Below are 15,568 nucleotides of genomic sequence, written 5' to 3'. Positions count from 1 at the left end.
CTTTGTTCTAAAAAAATGAGTGCCAGCCTGAGAGTTTTGACAGATGAGAGACACAGAAGGAAAAATAAATTAATACCCGAGCTAAACCTTAGTCCCTGTGGTGACATCAATATTTTTTTAAGTAGGGTTGTTAATCTTGATATGTAATTGTGCATAGAAAAAAATGCAGGTCCTATCACTCATGTCTTCAAACGCAAATTTTTGCATTCCTTTTCTCTGTAGCAGCACAGCATCCTCTTGGCCCCAGTCCTGAACTCAAGGGGTTAGGTAGGACAAATTCCAGTTTTGAAGACCTTCATTTCTCTAACACTAGTCAAACCCCAGAGTTTATTATTCATTATTTCCAGCCAAAATGAACAATTCTGCTTCCCCTTACCACTTTACCTCTTTCTCTCAGGACCATTTTCCCTGGGTTCCCTTCCCTCCATGTCCCCCACAAGCTTTGTTCTTCAGTGTGACAAGCCTGCTCTCAGGGCTTGCATTCTTGCCCTACACCACGGTGGGACTCCAGAGCCAGTGACTGGAAAGAATTATGGAGGGGAAGAAAGCACCTTAGGGTTGGAACAGTGCACACTTAGCTTTAAACTGTCATTCATTAAACTTCTCACTGGAAAATCAGTTGCTGGTGACCTCCCTGTTTAAACACAAATAGCCTGTGTGCTGCTCATCCCTCTCCAGCTCCTTCTTACCATTTCCCTCCTTGAGCAGGGCTCTCCCAGTGTTTTCCTTTTGCCTCAGGAAGCTCTGCCTTATTTTCCGTCTCCCTGTATTGAGAGCAGTTGTTCAACTGCACTAAACTTGCAGAGTAAGGATCAAGACTGATCTGCTTCTATTGTCCCTTCGCTGTAGCCTTGGTGTTTGTCCATCTTGAAATAAATTACCCTTTATCATATCTCTAGGAGGCAGAGCAGTATCATCTGTGCTTTGCTGGAGTTAAATGCACAGTTCAAGAGTTGCACTGGGCAGGAGGCATGTGGAAAAAGCAGACCCTGGTGTTAAATAACCTAACTACAAGTCTCCAGTCTTTATCTCAAAAACGTCCTCCTTGATCATCGATGGAGAGCTAGTGACTGCTCTGCTCTTTCACACACCAAGAGTTCTCAAATGCCATGTCTTCTGGTGTCTGTAGCTGGTAAGATGGGTGTGCATCTGTGTATCTTATCATGTAACATTGTGTACTCCTCAGAGTACTTGAGTGTTGAATGATACTGTGGTTACTTTCTTACCTCTTGACCAGTTGTGCTATAAAAAACGAGTTGGCGGATTACAGGCAAAGCTGTGCCGGTGCTCTTGCTGTGTGAAGTCACAGCTCTATGATGGGGAGGCAGAATTCACACCTGGGGTGATGGGAAGGTGAGTCCAAAACCCTTTTCCTCAGTGTATGGAGGAAGTAGACAGGGCTATGCCCTGTATATGATGAGGTTGAATTGCACAGCCCAAGACTGTGCAGCAAGCATGTGGGAAAGCAAACAAATCTCTAATCTTTGTCATAAGAACATCTTCTCTGATCATCAGTCTTGGAATCTGCTTGGGTTTGGCCTTAACTTTTTTTAAAAATACAGGTTTATAATTTTCAGCTTGGCCTGTGTGTTGGCTGAAGGTGCAAAGTTTGAACTTGGACTGTAGCATCTGTCAAGGAAGTTGGTGAAAAGTTTTGTGGGTTGTAGGAAGGAAGAGTTTCAAACAGCCGTTGGATCAGTTCTGTAAATAGCTGCTTGGCTAAAGAGCATGATTTGTTTAGAAATTGTGAAAACCTTCATATAAACCTTTTCATAGTATTACTTAGCAGAGGAAGCAGAACTAAATGGAGTCAGCCCTGTTTGGCATTTGTGAACCATTTGTTCATACTTGTGTGCTGGCACTTCAGGTTAGAACAGAAAACAAACTCTTGTAGAAGTTCTACCCTTGTAGAAGAACATGAAAAATTTGGAGTGAGCTTCACTCAGAAGTGAGATTTAAATTGGTATATTTATCACAGCAAATGGAACAGACTGATTTAAAACAATAAACGTGATGCATTCTATAGAAAAAAAAATAATTAGATAATTAGCATGTCTGAGTAACGGGCAGAAAAAACAATTGTTCACCCAACAACCACAGAGACTTGCAGCTGGCTGTGTATGAGAGTCAGCTGTCCATCTGAGGATTGTATCACCTCTCCAACAGTGTTTTTTTCCCATGGATTTTTCTCTCTATTATTGTCAGACTTTGTATTACAAAGTTGCTTCCTTTTCTGAATTATTAGTCTTCAGAAGTTCCTCTGAAGTTTTCACTTTGTTCAGATGGCACATGTGATAAGGACTGACTGCTAACAAAATTCAGAGAAAAATGTAACCAGAGCGCCTAACCAAGGTGGGTTTCCTTTTCCTGTTGTCAGAAATTGTCCTCGTGGAGAAACATGATAGCCACAGTAACTGCTATCTGACTAATGCTAGCAGCATGTCTTAATCACCTGAATTTTGCAGCTGGACATGATCAGTTACGGACATGAAATGCTTGTGGGGTTGGACAGCTAACCATGCTAACTTCAAGGTGAACTTGGTTAACTTCATGGCTGAGTTTCCAGGTTAACTTCGTGAGTTTCTATGCTGCTTTCCAGCTGAGACAGATATATTTGCCATGCAGAGGGAACAGGTACCAAGAAAACAGTGTTTCACAGCGGTTCCACAGAGCTCCCAGTGCCCCCTGAGCCTGCAGAGCAGTGGAGAAGCAGGCCTGCTGTCCCAAACATGTCTTAGAAGGCAGGTGAAATGGCTCATGTATCTGTTTTTGCAGGCATGATTTACTTTGAACAGAAATGTAGGATTGCCTGAATGGCACTTGAAAGCATCATCTTTTCCTGAGAGGGGGAATACATTCATGAATTTAAAGAAAGAAAGATGGTGTTATTGTCATGGAATTTTTGGCAGTGAGCCACTGGGGATTTTTCTTGGCCTTTTTTATGAAGGGGTTTCTTTTGTACAAATCCAGTGGAAAAAATGTGTCTGGACACATTCAGGTGGCAGAATGATAAAATTCCTGACAGCCATAATCCCATCTTCCTCTAGGGAACCCTTGAGCTTGGAGGTCCTGCAAAAGAGGCTCTGGAAATCGGTGGTTCCTTAACTTGAGAGCTCTTTTATTTGCTGTAGGCTATCATTCAGGATTCTGGGCTACCTATCTATACTTGCTCAGAGCTCACCTCTGTGATAGCCAAGTGCTATAATCTCTTGACCTCACTACGGTAAAAATTTTGTTCACTTGGTCAAGAGACCTGCCTGGGTGTGATGGAAAGCTGGAATTGTCACTTGTAGTGTATGGGTGAGGAATGAGTCAGCCTGGGAATAAGCATTGCTGGTGTGGTGCTGCAGCAAACCACCTGGTCTCCGGTGATGGATCAACACCAAAACCAGAACAAGCAGTAGAGAAATAAGAACTCCCATTCCTAGACTAGTAACACATATGGGAATTTGTCTGCTGTGATACTTCTTCCTGTTCTAGTTGGAGACACTTGATAGCAATATTGCAAGAGGGAACATTATGGTAAAAAATATCAGTGTGGAGCTCCCTACAATAGGTAACGGAGTTATGAGGTAGTAATTTTATCATTTATCATTAGCTTTTAACATTAGTATTAGCTTTTTAACGCCAAAGTATACATAATCCAAGCAAAATCCCAAACCATCCATTTTGGCTTTCATGCTACAGGAAAATATAGACAATTATGTCTAAGGAAAAGGCTGAAGAGATACAATCCATTACAAAAAAAAAAAAAAAATCCCGAGTTCTTGGCTTTATTTTATGTGTCAGTATTGTGGAGCACAGTCACATCCTACAGAGTGGTTCAGTCTCAGCAGAAACAGAGTTCTTGGGTGACCAATAGCATGCCCTGCCTTCCCTAATACCAGCTGTTGAACTCCAAGTGATGTTTGTGAATCCAGGTCATGCAGTCTTGTCCTCCATTTATGTAATCTCCAAAGAAAAAGACTGCAAATCCTGTTTCATCAAACTACAGACAGTGTAGGAAACTGACTAGCCAAGTACACTTGAAAAAAAGAAAGCTTTACCTACGGAGAGACTAAAACAAGATGGCAGGGTGTGGGACTGAGACTAGATGAGTAGAGTGTTGGTGGGGCTTATTGCAATAATGACCAGTGCAGATATGGGGGAAAAACATGGAAGAACTGAAAGAGAAAATCTGAAACTGGCTGACTGAAAGAAGTGAGTCTAGGGTTGGAGAGGACAGAAATGAAATTGGGTCTTTGACAGCAAGTCCACAGGGATAGATTGGGGTTTGTTCAATTGAAAGATAAATAACTGGATGAGGTGAGGAATGCAGGCTAGGAATGGGGAGGCAATGCAAATGAGGCAGAGATGAGGAGTCAGGACTGAAGAAGAGGAAGGTCTGAGTCAGGGTTGTCTGTGGTCAGATGGAGCAGAAGGCCTGAAGCACTGGAGGAGGGCAAGCAGGAGGGCCTATACCTGCTCAAGAATGGTTCCTTTGAAGGCTTAGATGGAGCCTAAAATCCCAAGTTTTACTGTTTTTCTGCTGTCAGTACAAGTGTCAGCCCTGGATTAGAGAGACCTACATTCAAAGTACCTAAATGTAGCATCTACACATGAGTCTAAGCTCCCATCACAGTCAGAGAAGATTTTAGGGGAGGATTCAGATGCCTAAGTATATAGACCTGCATCCACTTTTGATGCCTTGGAAAATTCCTTGAAGTGCCATAAGATACCCAAATGACTGCAGACAGCTACTTTCAGGCAACTATGTTCCACCTGCACTTAACTCAGTCCCAGGAGTTCAGAGAGATACTCAAATGCAGACTGTGCAGAAGATGAGACACAGGCTCACATAAATGCTTGCATACAGAAAACTAAATATAAATGTCTATGTCCACAGCCTGCATGTGAGTACCAGTCCGAATGTTTGTGAAACCTGCAGTCATGGTGTTTCTCTCAGCCTTCACTGATGTTTGGCCATAGAGTTGATGGCAATGTGCTTCTGCTGTAAGTTGCTGTCCTAATTCAAGTGGCAGAGAGCAAGAGCTTGCAACTCCCTGGTGCACAGCATGGGGAAGGAAGGAGAGGAGCATGTTGCTCCATGAGGAACTCCTCTGTTCTGTTGACTCTATCAGACACAGACATATGTCCAAAACCTGGGTGCCCTGCTAGGCAAGCCGTGCTGGGGAATGGCAGAATTAAAATCTTCTTCTTTGCTATACAACCTTGGTTCCTCCTCAGAGCAGATGCAGAGTACATCATGTGATTGAAAACAAAAGCAGGATGCGAACATAAGGAACTGAATGCAGGCTGCACCAACAGCCTTAATTCCAGCATTGCCTTACAAGGCAATGGCTTGGATTTTCTGCTTTAATATTGCTTTTTTCCCTTTTACGGTCCTGTATGCCTTGCATATTTAGAGTGTCTTCATGAAATTTAATTAGAAAATTGGATGTGTGAAGCAAGTGATGCAATATTGATGATGGAGTAACCTGTGGAGAATGGGAGGCTTACTGTCATCATTCAACTCTTGTGCCAAAATCCACCTCCAGCTGACCCAGCTGTAAACAGGTATTTGATCTTTCTGGCTAAGGAGTCAAAGGCAGCTTTGACCAGGACACTCAGACAACTCACTCTGTGGATGAAGCAGTTAAAGGGGGCACTCTTGAAGGTCAGGGTAGCTGGGCTGGATCTTTGAATGTGGTAGGGTGGGCTGGTAGCATGAGAAACTGCTTTTCTGAGCTGAAGTCAGACGAGTAAGTGCTAAAGCAAAGCTCTCTGATTTCTGTGTCATTCTAGTCTTTTGAGGTCTCCTAAGTATTTATATAGAAGATAAATCACTTCTGTGGAGGGATGTGACATGAAAATAATGTTGACTAAGCAAGCAAGTCTTAAGAGATGGAGAAAGACAAAAGTTATCTGTCAATGAGGGAGTTAAAATCTCTTCTGGGGTCCATTTACATTTAGATTTTGTTTAATCATGGTGTTTCCTGGACTTGAAGGAATGTTAGAGCAAGGTGAGGGGAACTGGGCCCCTCTTTTATAGAACTACACCTTGCTCGATTGTTTGTTAACAATGCATAGAGCTCCTCTCCCTTTTTCTCTTTCTATTGAAATGCTTTACAAGAAGATTCAAATGGGCTTTCTTACCCCGGAGCCAGAAGGTTTAGGCTCATCCATATGGAATATTTAGAGCCCAGGTAAGCTTTCTGAGCGTGACTGTCCTGTCTGCCTTAGGACAGCTGGGATATAAAGAGAGATTTTTCTCATCTTTGGTGAAGCGACCATGCTTATTCTCCCTGGATTTTCTGGTGTGGTTACAGGACAGGAAACAAACAGTTCCTCTTCTTGGTATCCTTAGCCTTGCCACAGTCAAAAAACCTGAGTCACTTACCAAAGAAGTAGCCATGTTGTTGGAATACATTTTGAAGTTCATGTTTTCTGTTCTGTGGCTTCTGAGCCTTTCCACTGCATGTCGATTATCTCTTCACATTCATTCTGTCATGAGGGCAAGACACTTGTGCTTTGTACAAAAGAAAGCTGTCATTCCCACTTGACACAGGACAAGAGGCAACAAGCACAACTTAAAACACGTGGAGTTCCATCTGAATGCAAGAAGACACATTTTCACTGTGAGGGTGGTCAAACATGGGAACAGGTTGCCAAGAGATGTTGCAAACTCCATCTGTGGAAATATTCAAAGGCCATCTGGACATGGTCCAGAGCAACCTGCTGTAGCTGACCCTGATTGGGCAGAGGGGTTGGACAGGAGGATCTCAAACCTCACCTATTCTGTGATTCTGTGACTCAGGAGTTGCAGATTCCAGAAAATGGCAAATGCCTTTTTCAGCTTGCAGCAGAGACCTGTCATTCAGCTCACTTGGAAGCAGAGTGCCATTGCTTAGGGAGCTGAGTGAAGTGGCATTTTCTCCAGTGGCAGCCTACGAGTATGGTTATTCTCACATCATTTCTCCTGTCTGGCCAGGTACTCTCCTTCCCCTTTCTCTGTGTCTTGTGAACGCCCACACCTGGAAAACATTGTACCTGAGGCGCTTCTATAGTTTTCTAATCTACTCCACTTGTGGAGCAGCATCACCTCTTTGCATCTCCCTTTACATCTCACTGATAACTGCTGTTATGTTGCAGTGTAACTTGTTTTCCTGACAGAGAGGGATTTGTCCCCAAAATCTAGCCTGCAACCTCTTACAACAATAGTAGTGATACTATTATTAGTTTCCTTCCCGCTACTTAGATATGCCATGTCATTCAAGCAGACCTGCAATACCTCTAGAATAGTACAAAAGTAGGTACAGTACATGTAGGGCCTGGAAGTTTTAAAGACAGACAGCAGACAGTTCAGCATTCATGCAGAAAAATGTTTTATTGTAGTGAAGTCACACAGGAGAAAAACAAGTCTCCCTGCTCTTGGTTCAAGGCTATGCTGAGCTGTAAAAGGGGAGGTAAGTGCTAAACAAAACAAATTCCTACATGTACAAACACATTGCACTTCCAGTTATTTTTACAAGGTTATAAGGACATGGCCTGGCATTTCATTTTTTGTCCTTTTTTAATGAGCTGCAGCTTTAACTTTTTAAAGCTGGAATACAGAATGTTTCTTTACAGGAGTTTTTATTGTTTGGGGTTTTTTCCCCTCATAAAGTCCAGCCTAAAGAAACTCTTTCTGCTTAGCCTGTCCAGTTTATTTAGGCAAAAAGCACCTCAGGCCACATGAGGTTTACTTGATACATTCCCCTAATGACCTTGTAGGGCTTTGGTGGCTCTAAACACAGGCTTGGTATATAACATGAATGCTGGTTAGTGGTCAGATCATCCTCATCACCAGCAAGCAGAAAGAGGGAATGGCAGCAGGTACAGGAGGTTTATGGAAGAGTGCTTGACAGAGCAGCTCTTCCCCGGTTAGGGTAACTTTCAGCCCACTTCTTTAATGCAGAAAATAAGCAAAGCATTCCTTCAGCCTGGCGCACACACATGTGACAAATGGCCTGGAGTCTGTGACCATACAGAAAAGAAGAGGAAGGTGGAACAGGTTTTGGACCTGCTAACCTTTTAATTGTCCTTTTGGGGATACACATACAACACTGTTTATCAACTACTAACTAGTTTTCCCATACAACAGGTTATGTACAGCACGTTCACTTACATTTTTACATAGTAATACACAGGTTTTCCCCATCACCACCTCTTGTGGTGAAAGAATGTGATATATCAAGCTGACAGACACTTCAGGAAAGCCTCAAGGAAAAAAAAGTTAATGCAGAGTTAGCTTATTCTTGGTCTCTTGAAAGTAAAATCTTACAAATGGTGAGCAAGATGTCTACTTTTACAATACTTCCTTTGTATACTGCAAAGAGGAGGAATGAACTTTTTAAACATAGGATTCCTTTGCATACTGGATCTGGTCTACCTCAAAAACTGGCTGGCTGCACCTCCGAGCCATATACTCCAGTTTGTTCTTTTGACAGGATTCAGACATGGCTCTCAATCGGTAGACTCCCGGGGTCACAGGTAAACTCACACGAGAGTTTATTCCTACAGTGACACTGAGGGTTTCAGTTTCCGCATCAGAATCCTTCGCTGCAGAAACTCTGCCGCTGGGTACATCCCTTAGAGTCATACATGTGTCCTGCGCACAGCTGCTGCATGGGTGAGGCAACAAAGCATCCTGGTTTGACAGCTTTAATCTCATAGTTTGAACTGTGAGATTGTGGGAAGGAACTTTAGTGGCCAGGCAGTTTTTAGTAGCCTCTTCGTAAGAGGGTGGTCTTCCAGGATTCCTCTGGTCTACCTCTCTGAACACTTCATCAGCTGACCTGAAACGGGATCTTTGCTGGTACTCCACAGGCAACGGTTCTTTATCATGAGGGCTGTGCTGGACAACTCTGCAGGAGAACTGGTCTTCTTTCTTTGTGAAATTGTCTCTCTGAAAACTCATATTTTTTCCAGGCCCCCAACTCTGGGTTTTTAGTAGTGTTTTCCTGCGGTTTGCGAAAGAGAACGACATGGAATGCTTTTTAATCTCTCTGCTAGGCATACTGCAGTCTTCGGTGGCCTTGGTGGAAAAGGACTGGGGCCTATTTAAAAAGTTTTTTTTGGGACTAGCAGGTGAAACTACTGGGGAGCTGGTGAAGACTGAGCCATCAGAGCTCTCCAGGGAGCAACTGGAGGATGTTTTGGGTAGAGAGTCAGTTGATAATTGTGAAGGTAAGATTGCAAGCTGTTTCTCCGGTGCCTCCAACCCTAGCCGTTTCTGCTGAACTGAAAAATTGTCCTCACTTTTATTTAGCTTCTGTTTCCTTATCCTGCCTTCAAGGCGGTTCTGGAAGGACAGGTCTGGCTCTGAGTACCTCCTGTCCATTGTCCTGATGTCATTTCTGAAATTAGTCAGTGAAGGGGTAGAGATGTGTGTTGAATATCTTGTGCTCACACTAGTGCTCCTTCCTTTAGGCTGCTCCGTCTGAGAGGTACGAGGGCTGCCTTCAGCTTCAGGGTCTGGGCTGTCATAGGCAGAGTCATTCTGATGAGCAGCACATAGGTGTTCTGTGGGGATAAAGCACCTGTTAGTTTTCAATGACCATCTGAGGATGAAAGGGAACTATATGGAAAGAGTTCCTGTAGAAGGGCATTGCAAAAGTGTCTTGAGCCCTCTACAGCTCTCTGTGTTTCCACAAATGTATTCCCATATCAAATTAAAGAACTTAGCCCCAGCAGCCCCAGTCTGTGACACCCTCAGTACGTTTTCATACCTGTGGAGCTGGTGTGCTCCAGTGACTCCTCAGCCAAGGCACAGGCAGGGAAGGCAATGTCGTCCCCAAATATTTCTGAGCAGTTATTTATGAGGAACTCCACCAACACTGTCACCTGCACACAGAAAAAAGGTTATTTCAGTCAAAAGGGCTGAAAACATACTGAACAGTGTTTTCTGCCCCTGCCTGCTGTCTTGGTATGAAGGGAAGCACAGAGCAGGGTATTTTCTGCCAAAATCCTAGCTTAAAGTCAGAGGGTGAGTCCACTTTGGAGGGTGAGGGCTGATGCTGCAGATGAATTGATCTGCCCCGATACAGACAAAACGCCATCAGCCACAGCTCTGGCCTCGCTGTGCAGAGGGCCCATGGTGGCAATGCCCACCGGGTGCCCCTTGCCCCCTGCATGCCAGGCATTCAGGAGCTGTGCTACGACGTAGGGGGCTGCAGGGCAACTGCTCCTTTTGCTCAGAGGCGGCGAGAGAAGGGGCAGCCTTGCCCATCACGTTGCAGGCGCCCGAGCTGAGGGGCATCCCCGATGTGTGGGGGTGCTGCTTTGTTCAGCTTTTGCCATGGCAGCGGGGTCCCTGTGGATGGCTCTGAGCTGCCTCGAAGCGGGTGGCTGCCTGGTGAGTTCAACACACCTTGTCATTCATCTCCTTCTGCACTTCCAGCGGGAGCGTGTTGTCCGACTCTGGGCTCAGCATGTTTGGGCCGATGCAGATGGCCAGATTGCTGGAGTCCATCCTGTTGGTGTTGGCATTTTGGCTGATGTGGTGGAGCAGAGAGAGCAGGTGCTTGAGCAAGACCAGGTTTGGTCTAGGCAGTTTGTCAGCCACCCTGCATGAACACAAACAAAATGTGATGTTAATTCATGGTGCAGCAGCCGCTGCTTCTTTATTTAGGCGAGTCTCAACTGAACTCAGCCAGATGACGCTTCCTCCAGAAAGAGGCAAGCGTGTGCTTTTTTCACTGCGTAGCAGAAGTATCATTCAGAAATCCCCAACGGCATCTGAGTGTGTGGTTAATTCTAAGATCTTGAATTACAAGGTCTTGACTGAAAGGCAAGCATTAGAGCAGTGCACGTCCTTGAGTAGATGCGATGCCGTCAGGAGATGTCACTGGAGGCTTCCGAAAGGCATGTGCAAGCCTGCAGTTGTGCTGTGCGGCTCTCAAAGGCCTCCACATGGCAGTGGTCTCCATGTGCCCGTCTTTACTGGCAGCAGATGTGAGGGCTCCCTGTCAGTGCCTGTCCCACAGCACTGGGGCTACGCTAGCTGAGCCACTGCAGCCTCTCACCTCTTCCTACACTAGTCATTTCTTGGAGCAATCTTAAATAACTTCAGGAAGTGCTGATGATAGAGCCCTCTAAACCAAACTCCATGGAGCAATAGTAAGCTGATATAAATGACAGGCTTTTTTAAAATACGACTTAATTTTGAGAGACATCATTGGCCTCTGCCAGCCACTCCATTACATTGCGGCTGGTTGCAAAACTTCCTGGTTGCAAAACTTACTCTTTCAATTCTTCAATTTTTTCCTGCTTGCTTGGCTTCTCCAGAGCTTGCATCCACCTCTCATAGAGGTCAGCCAACAGGAGTTTGGAGGGAATATTTCGGAGGAAGTCCTGCAAGGCCAAGAGATTTGGATGAGGCTTTGGACATTACCCCTCAGCACAGAGGGAGCATCACTGTAACATGGGCTCACTAGGAGTCACGCTGGCTTAAGCTACCTGAGCATCAGCACTGGCACAAGTGCAATGCACAAGTACATGCCAACTACACTTGCACTGGGGTAACAACAGGACCCAGCTCCTAGCCGCTTTTCGTTCACCCATAAATCTCAGTATTCCTCCCCGGGAGGATGCTGAAGAGGAGGATGAAGTGAGTTTCCCGTAGGCATGCAGGAAATCAGCAGCACAAGGGGACTGGAAGTAATGTGGAAAAGGAAAATGCTAAACTTTCCTAAGCCTAAAATGTTTTGCCTGAAACATAAAGCCTGGCTTCACTCTGGCTTTAGCTTGGAGTCCCACCTAGGTCAGCTCTGGGCACTGAAGTGGGCCTGCGCAGAACAGCAATGTCCTCCCACTGCCTCAAGTCAGAGGAGCTTACCTTCAAGACCACCGCCAGCAGGTGCACAGATTTGCTTTTTAAATCAACACTCCCGCCTTTGTTTAAGTCCTCCTTCAACTCCTTTCGTGCTTTCTCATTGGCAGCTTTTCTGAATATCCCTTCAGTGAAAGGTCCTTTCATATACAGTATAGCTAGGAGATCCTGCAGGGGAAGAAAACAAACCAGAATGGGAGAAAGTTACTTGGGTGAAGGAAGATCCTTTAGCAAGTGAACATTTCTTTAGAAACAGAATAAAAATTGTCTGGAGGTACACTGTGCTCTGATTAGGTCAGTATCTAATTCTTGCTCCAAGTAGGTTACAGGGGCAATAACCTGATTTTCCTCCAATGCACCCTCTTTTTGGACTGGTGAATGCCACTAACTTCAGTGGAGTCATCCCTGCTTCCTTCCAGAAGGAAATAAAGGATGGCTTGAGTCTTAGTTCAAATTCCTTCCTTCCCAAGCCAGGTAATATTGCTTAGAAGAGACAAAAGCACATCTCTTGGAAAAGCCAACTCAGTGAGAGAATTGTTGGAAGACCATTTTTGTCCAGAAGATGTTTAGATATCGGTAGCATATCTAAACTGCTACGGACTGTCAGTGGCAGTCCATAGCTGAACACCTTTTTCAGGGGAATACAGAGATCCTTGGAAGCTTGTGCTGCTGAAAGATTAATTAAAATTACTTCTGTAGAATCACAGATGTTTATACTAAGGAGCAGATCTTCTCCTATTCCTGGTCCTGGGTTGTCTCTGCTCAAAGTTACTTCCAGTAACAGCTGGGTGGACTGGCCAAAACCTGCAGACATGGCCATTGCTACATCTGGGATGGGCTCTGAGCTTTTGGGGGGTGGGGGTGGTGGGGTGGTGGTGGTAACACCAAAATAACTTATCTCCTGGGCGCTGCAGCACAAGTACCAGGGGGATCCTGCCTCACACTGGAAGTCAGAGGTCTGATAACTATCACCAGGCTTGCTTACCTGGACTGCTTGGGGCAGCATGTCATCTTCCCCACAGATAATTGCCAGAGGCTGGCCAAACAGAGCGATTTTGGCACCTGAGTCTAGCTGCCCTGGGGAATTCCCATTGGTAGAGCTTCGTCTCAGAGTAAATGACTGCGATATCACCTTCTTTTTCTTTGTTCCATCTGCTGCAAACAAAAGGAAAGCAAAAAATTAATTATTAAAAAAACCCCAAAGCATGCATTGTGGCCTTTCATCTGTGTGCAGTGCAGAGATGTATGTTGAAACAAAAGCTAAACGACAAGAAACTGAAAACAACTAAATGGTTGCTAAGAAAACAACTGCCTAAACTGTAAAACCGTGACCATCCCTCTAAGGACACCACCTTTCCTGTTCAGGGTTTTGTTTTTTTTCACATTCTAGTCACTGTTTCTTCTTAGAGAGTGGGAACATACAAGGCACAGAAATAACAGATTTTATAGATTTTTGATACTGCAGTGGTTTCTGTGATAACTATCTAAGGCAGATATGTCGCTTTGGCAGCTGGCAACGACAACAGTTTTCGCTGTGTGGCCTGACTGCCACAGCCTTAGGGCAAAGGTGGAACTGGGAGCTCCTGCTTTTCAGCCTCTTTCACAGGCTGAAATGAAAACACATGGCTCCAGCTCTGCCATCTTCAGAGCCAGCTCTGGTGATAGTGATCCTGCTAGAGCTAGGCGCTTGCCCCCTGCCAGCCAACCCGTGGAAGGTGATAGTTGCTCCAGAGAATGGCAGCATCACAGTAGGGCCTCATTGGCTTCAGCATCAGAAATCTCTTAGCATGGGTTGCGCATCTGCATCTTAAAAAGGAAAACATGCTAGGAATTTGGAGATGATGGTTTTATGGGGAAGTGTGGCTTTTTTTCCCTTTCAGAAACAATGAGAGAAGGAACCTTTTGCTAGAGAGCTTTCTAAAGGAGTCATTTTCTGCAAATTTCCTATAAAGAACTTGCCTTCTACTCCAAAATGAAGTTGTCTTACACAGATGAGAAGTTCTCAGGACCTGTATTTGTGGCTTAGCACAAGTCCTTGGTAGTGGGGAGTTAAAAGCTACAAGAAAGTAATCTAACATTATAATGTCATATAAAATCTGTCCTTCTGATACTCCTGAAAAATGGTCTGATATGATGATCTGCTCCAAATCCGATCCTTCGCTGCTAATGTTCTCCTCTGGGTTGTTTACAGGTGCTGAGGTTTTGCATGGTGAGAGAAAACAAGTGCTGTTGCTGCTGCTGAGAGCGTTTATTTGCTCTGGCATGCAACCACTAGTAGCGGTACTCGGTACTCACAGTACTTGAGCCACACCTCAGTGGTGATGCTCAAGTGAGAAAGGAGCACATTTACTTTCAGTCACTGCCAGGGAACACAATGATACATGGCTCTGAGGACCAGGAACCAAGGATACAAGACCTCTGTCACACAGCACTGTCACACCTGCCACTGAGCGTGAGGGAAAGAAGTAATTTGCACGAGTGGCACGCTGGGGCTTAAGCCATCTCCTGGATGGGGCTCAGGGCTGTGGATTGCTCTCAGGAAGGTGAAGTGGGCAGTTTTGGGTGGTTTTGCAGAAGCGCCGGCTTGCAAGCATTATGTAAGAAGAGAGTTCCTCGGTTTGTTTTTAAAACTTACCAGCTGAGTGGTAAAGTCCGTCTTCAGTATCTGCTGGGACCAGTGTGGGGCATTTCTTGGCCTCAGCCTGCAAGAAGCGTGTTAGGGTTACAGAGCTGCCACCAGCAGCAAGGGCCACCCACCAGCAGGATGCTGCAGCTCCTCAGAAATCTGTGGGAGGCTCTGGGGAATAACCACAGCAAGCCCGACGCCTGCGGAAGAGGTGCCTTGGTCCAGGAGTGACACTGCCTCAGTGCCCAATAGAGGGGTTTGTGGTAAACCCTGCAGCCAGCCACCCCAGACCTGCCCAGCAAGTCACAACCCCATGCTCTTTCAGGCTGCTGTTTTGATCCAGGGAAACCACAGCCAAAGACAGCCTCCTCTTCTGTGTCCTCCCCTGGCACTGAAGGTTTCCTCCCAAACTCCTCCAGGAAGCCTTGATGGCTTCAGAGCCTGCCACATTCTTAAGCAAAGCTCCCTGGGAACCCAGGGAATGCACTGGCTGCTCACAGCAATGTCCAGCTCCTGCACAGTGCTCCACAGAGCTGCCTTTGAAGGGCTCTGCCTGCCTGTGAGTAATGGTAGGCAGCCAGCAGCAGGGGCCACCCCCGCTTTGCTAAGATATCCCCCATCGATACCCAAGAAGGAGCAGGGGAGCGGGGGAGTGCAGTGGCTGCTTACCTCTGACTGGTGCTCAATCAGACTTTCCATGTTCCCAGCATTTAGTGTCTTTGACTAGGCAAGAAAACAAAGACACTATATGTGAGTAATTGAATGCTGTGATTTAGAAATCAGAGCTTTTAAAAATCACTCTGTTGACAGAGCCGAAACAATAAAGACACTCACAGTATTACAGCTGCTCAACACTTTCATTAGGAGTTTGATTGGGGGAGCTCTGGATACTCTGCTTTCCTTCGGTCCTTTTGTTTGCCTGTATATTGAACAGGGAAGGGACAAAAAGCTTTGTAAAACTTCACCTTTCTTGTCTTTCTCCCCTGCAAGCCAGTATGATCATTTAAGTATGATCCCAAATAAGCAAGATATCCCACACGAGTCATAAAGCCCTTCTCTGGAAGGCATTCAGCCCCGCTGCCCTATCTGCC

At 45.3% G+C, this 15,568-nt stretch overlaps 1 protein-coding gene and 1 long non-coding RNA gene across 4 annotated transcripts in view; one reads left to right on the top strand and one right to left on the bottom strand.

Annotated features, from left to right (window-relative positions):
* Positions 1 to 2,358: 2,358 nt before the first annotated feature.
* The window catches only part of LOC308064894, a 50,135-nt gene continuing 36,925 nt past the window's right edge, over positions 2,359 to 15,568 (top strand). For both annotated transcript variants that reach the window (XR_013928585.1, XR_013928586.1), the window contains exon 1: positions 2,359 to 5,556. This is a non-coding gene — a long non-coding RNA (uncharacterized lncRNA). The remainder of the gene's footprint in view (positions 5,557 to 15,568) is intronic.
* TAGAP (T cell activation RhoGTPase activating protein) overlaps positions 7,341 to 15,568 on the bottom strand; it is a 55,442-nt gene continuing 47,214 nt past the window's right edge. The window contains exons 4-12 of one of the 2 annotated variants that reach the window (XM_080390070.1): positions 15,312 to 15,396; positions 15,147 to 15,200; positions 14,487 to 14,553; positions 12,837 to 13,006; positions 11,858 to 12,019; positions 11,264 to 11,373; positions 10,391 to 10,586; positions 9,750 to 9,864; positions 7,341 to 9,543 (exon numbers count right to left, since the gene is read on the bottom strand). In XM_080390070.1, coding sequence (XP_080246196.1) covers positions 8,372 to 9,543; positions 9,750 to 9,864; positions 10,391 to 10,586; positions 11,264 to 11,373; positions 11,858 to 12,019; positions 12,837 to 13,006; positions 14,487 to 14,553; positions 15,147 to 15,200; positions 15,312 to 15,396 — 2,131 coding nt within the window. In that variant the 3' untranslated portion in view covers positions 7,341 to 8,371. The remainder of the gene's footprint in view (positions 9,544 to 9,749; positions 9,865 to 10,390; positions 10,587 to 11,263; positions 11,374 to 11,857; positions 12,020 to 12,836; positions 13,007 to 14,486; positions 14,554 to 15,146; positions 15,201 to 15,311; positions 15,397 to 15,568) is intronic. The other variant, XM_080390069.1, reaches the window with a different exon arrangement.

The sequence above is a fragment of the Falco punctatus genome, assembly GCF_963210335.1.
Source record: "Falco punctatus genome assembly, chromosome: 5".
Classification (NCBI taxonomy): domain Eukaryota; kingdom Metazoa; phylum Chordata; class Aves; order Falconiformes; family Falconidae; genus Falco; species Falco punctatus.
Note: the sequence above shows the minus strand (reverse complement) of the source record. Positions and strands in the feature narration are given on the sequence as shown.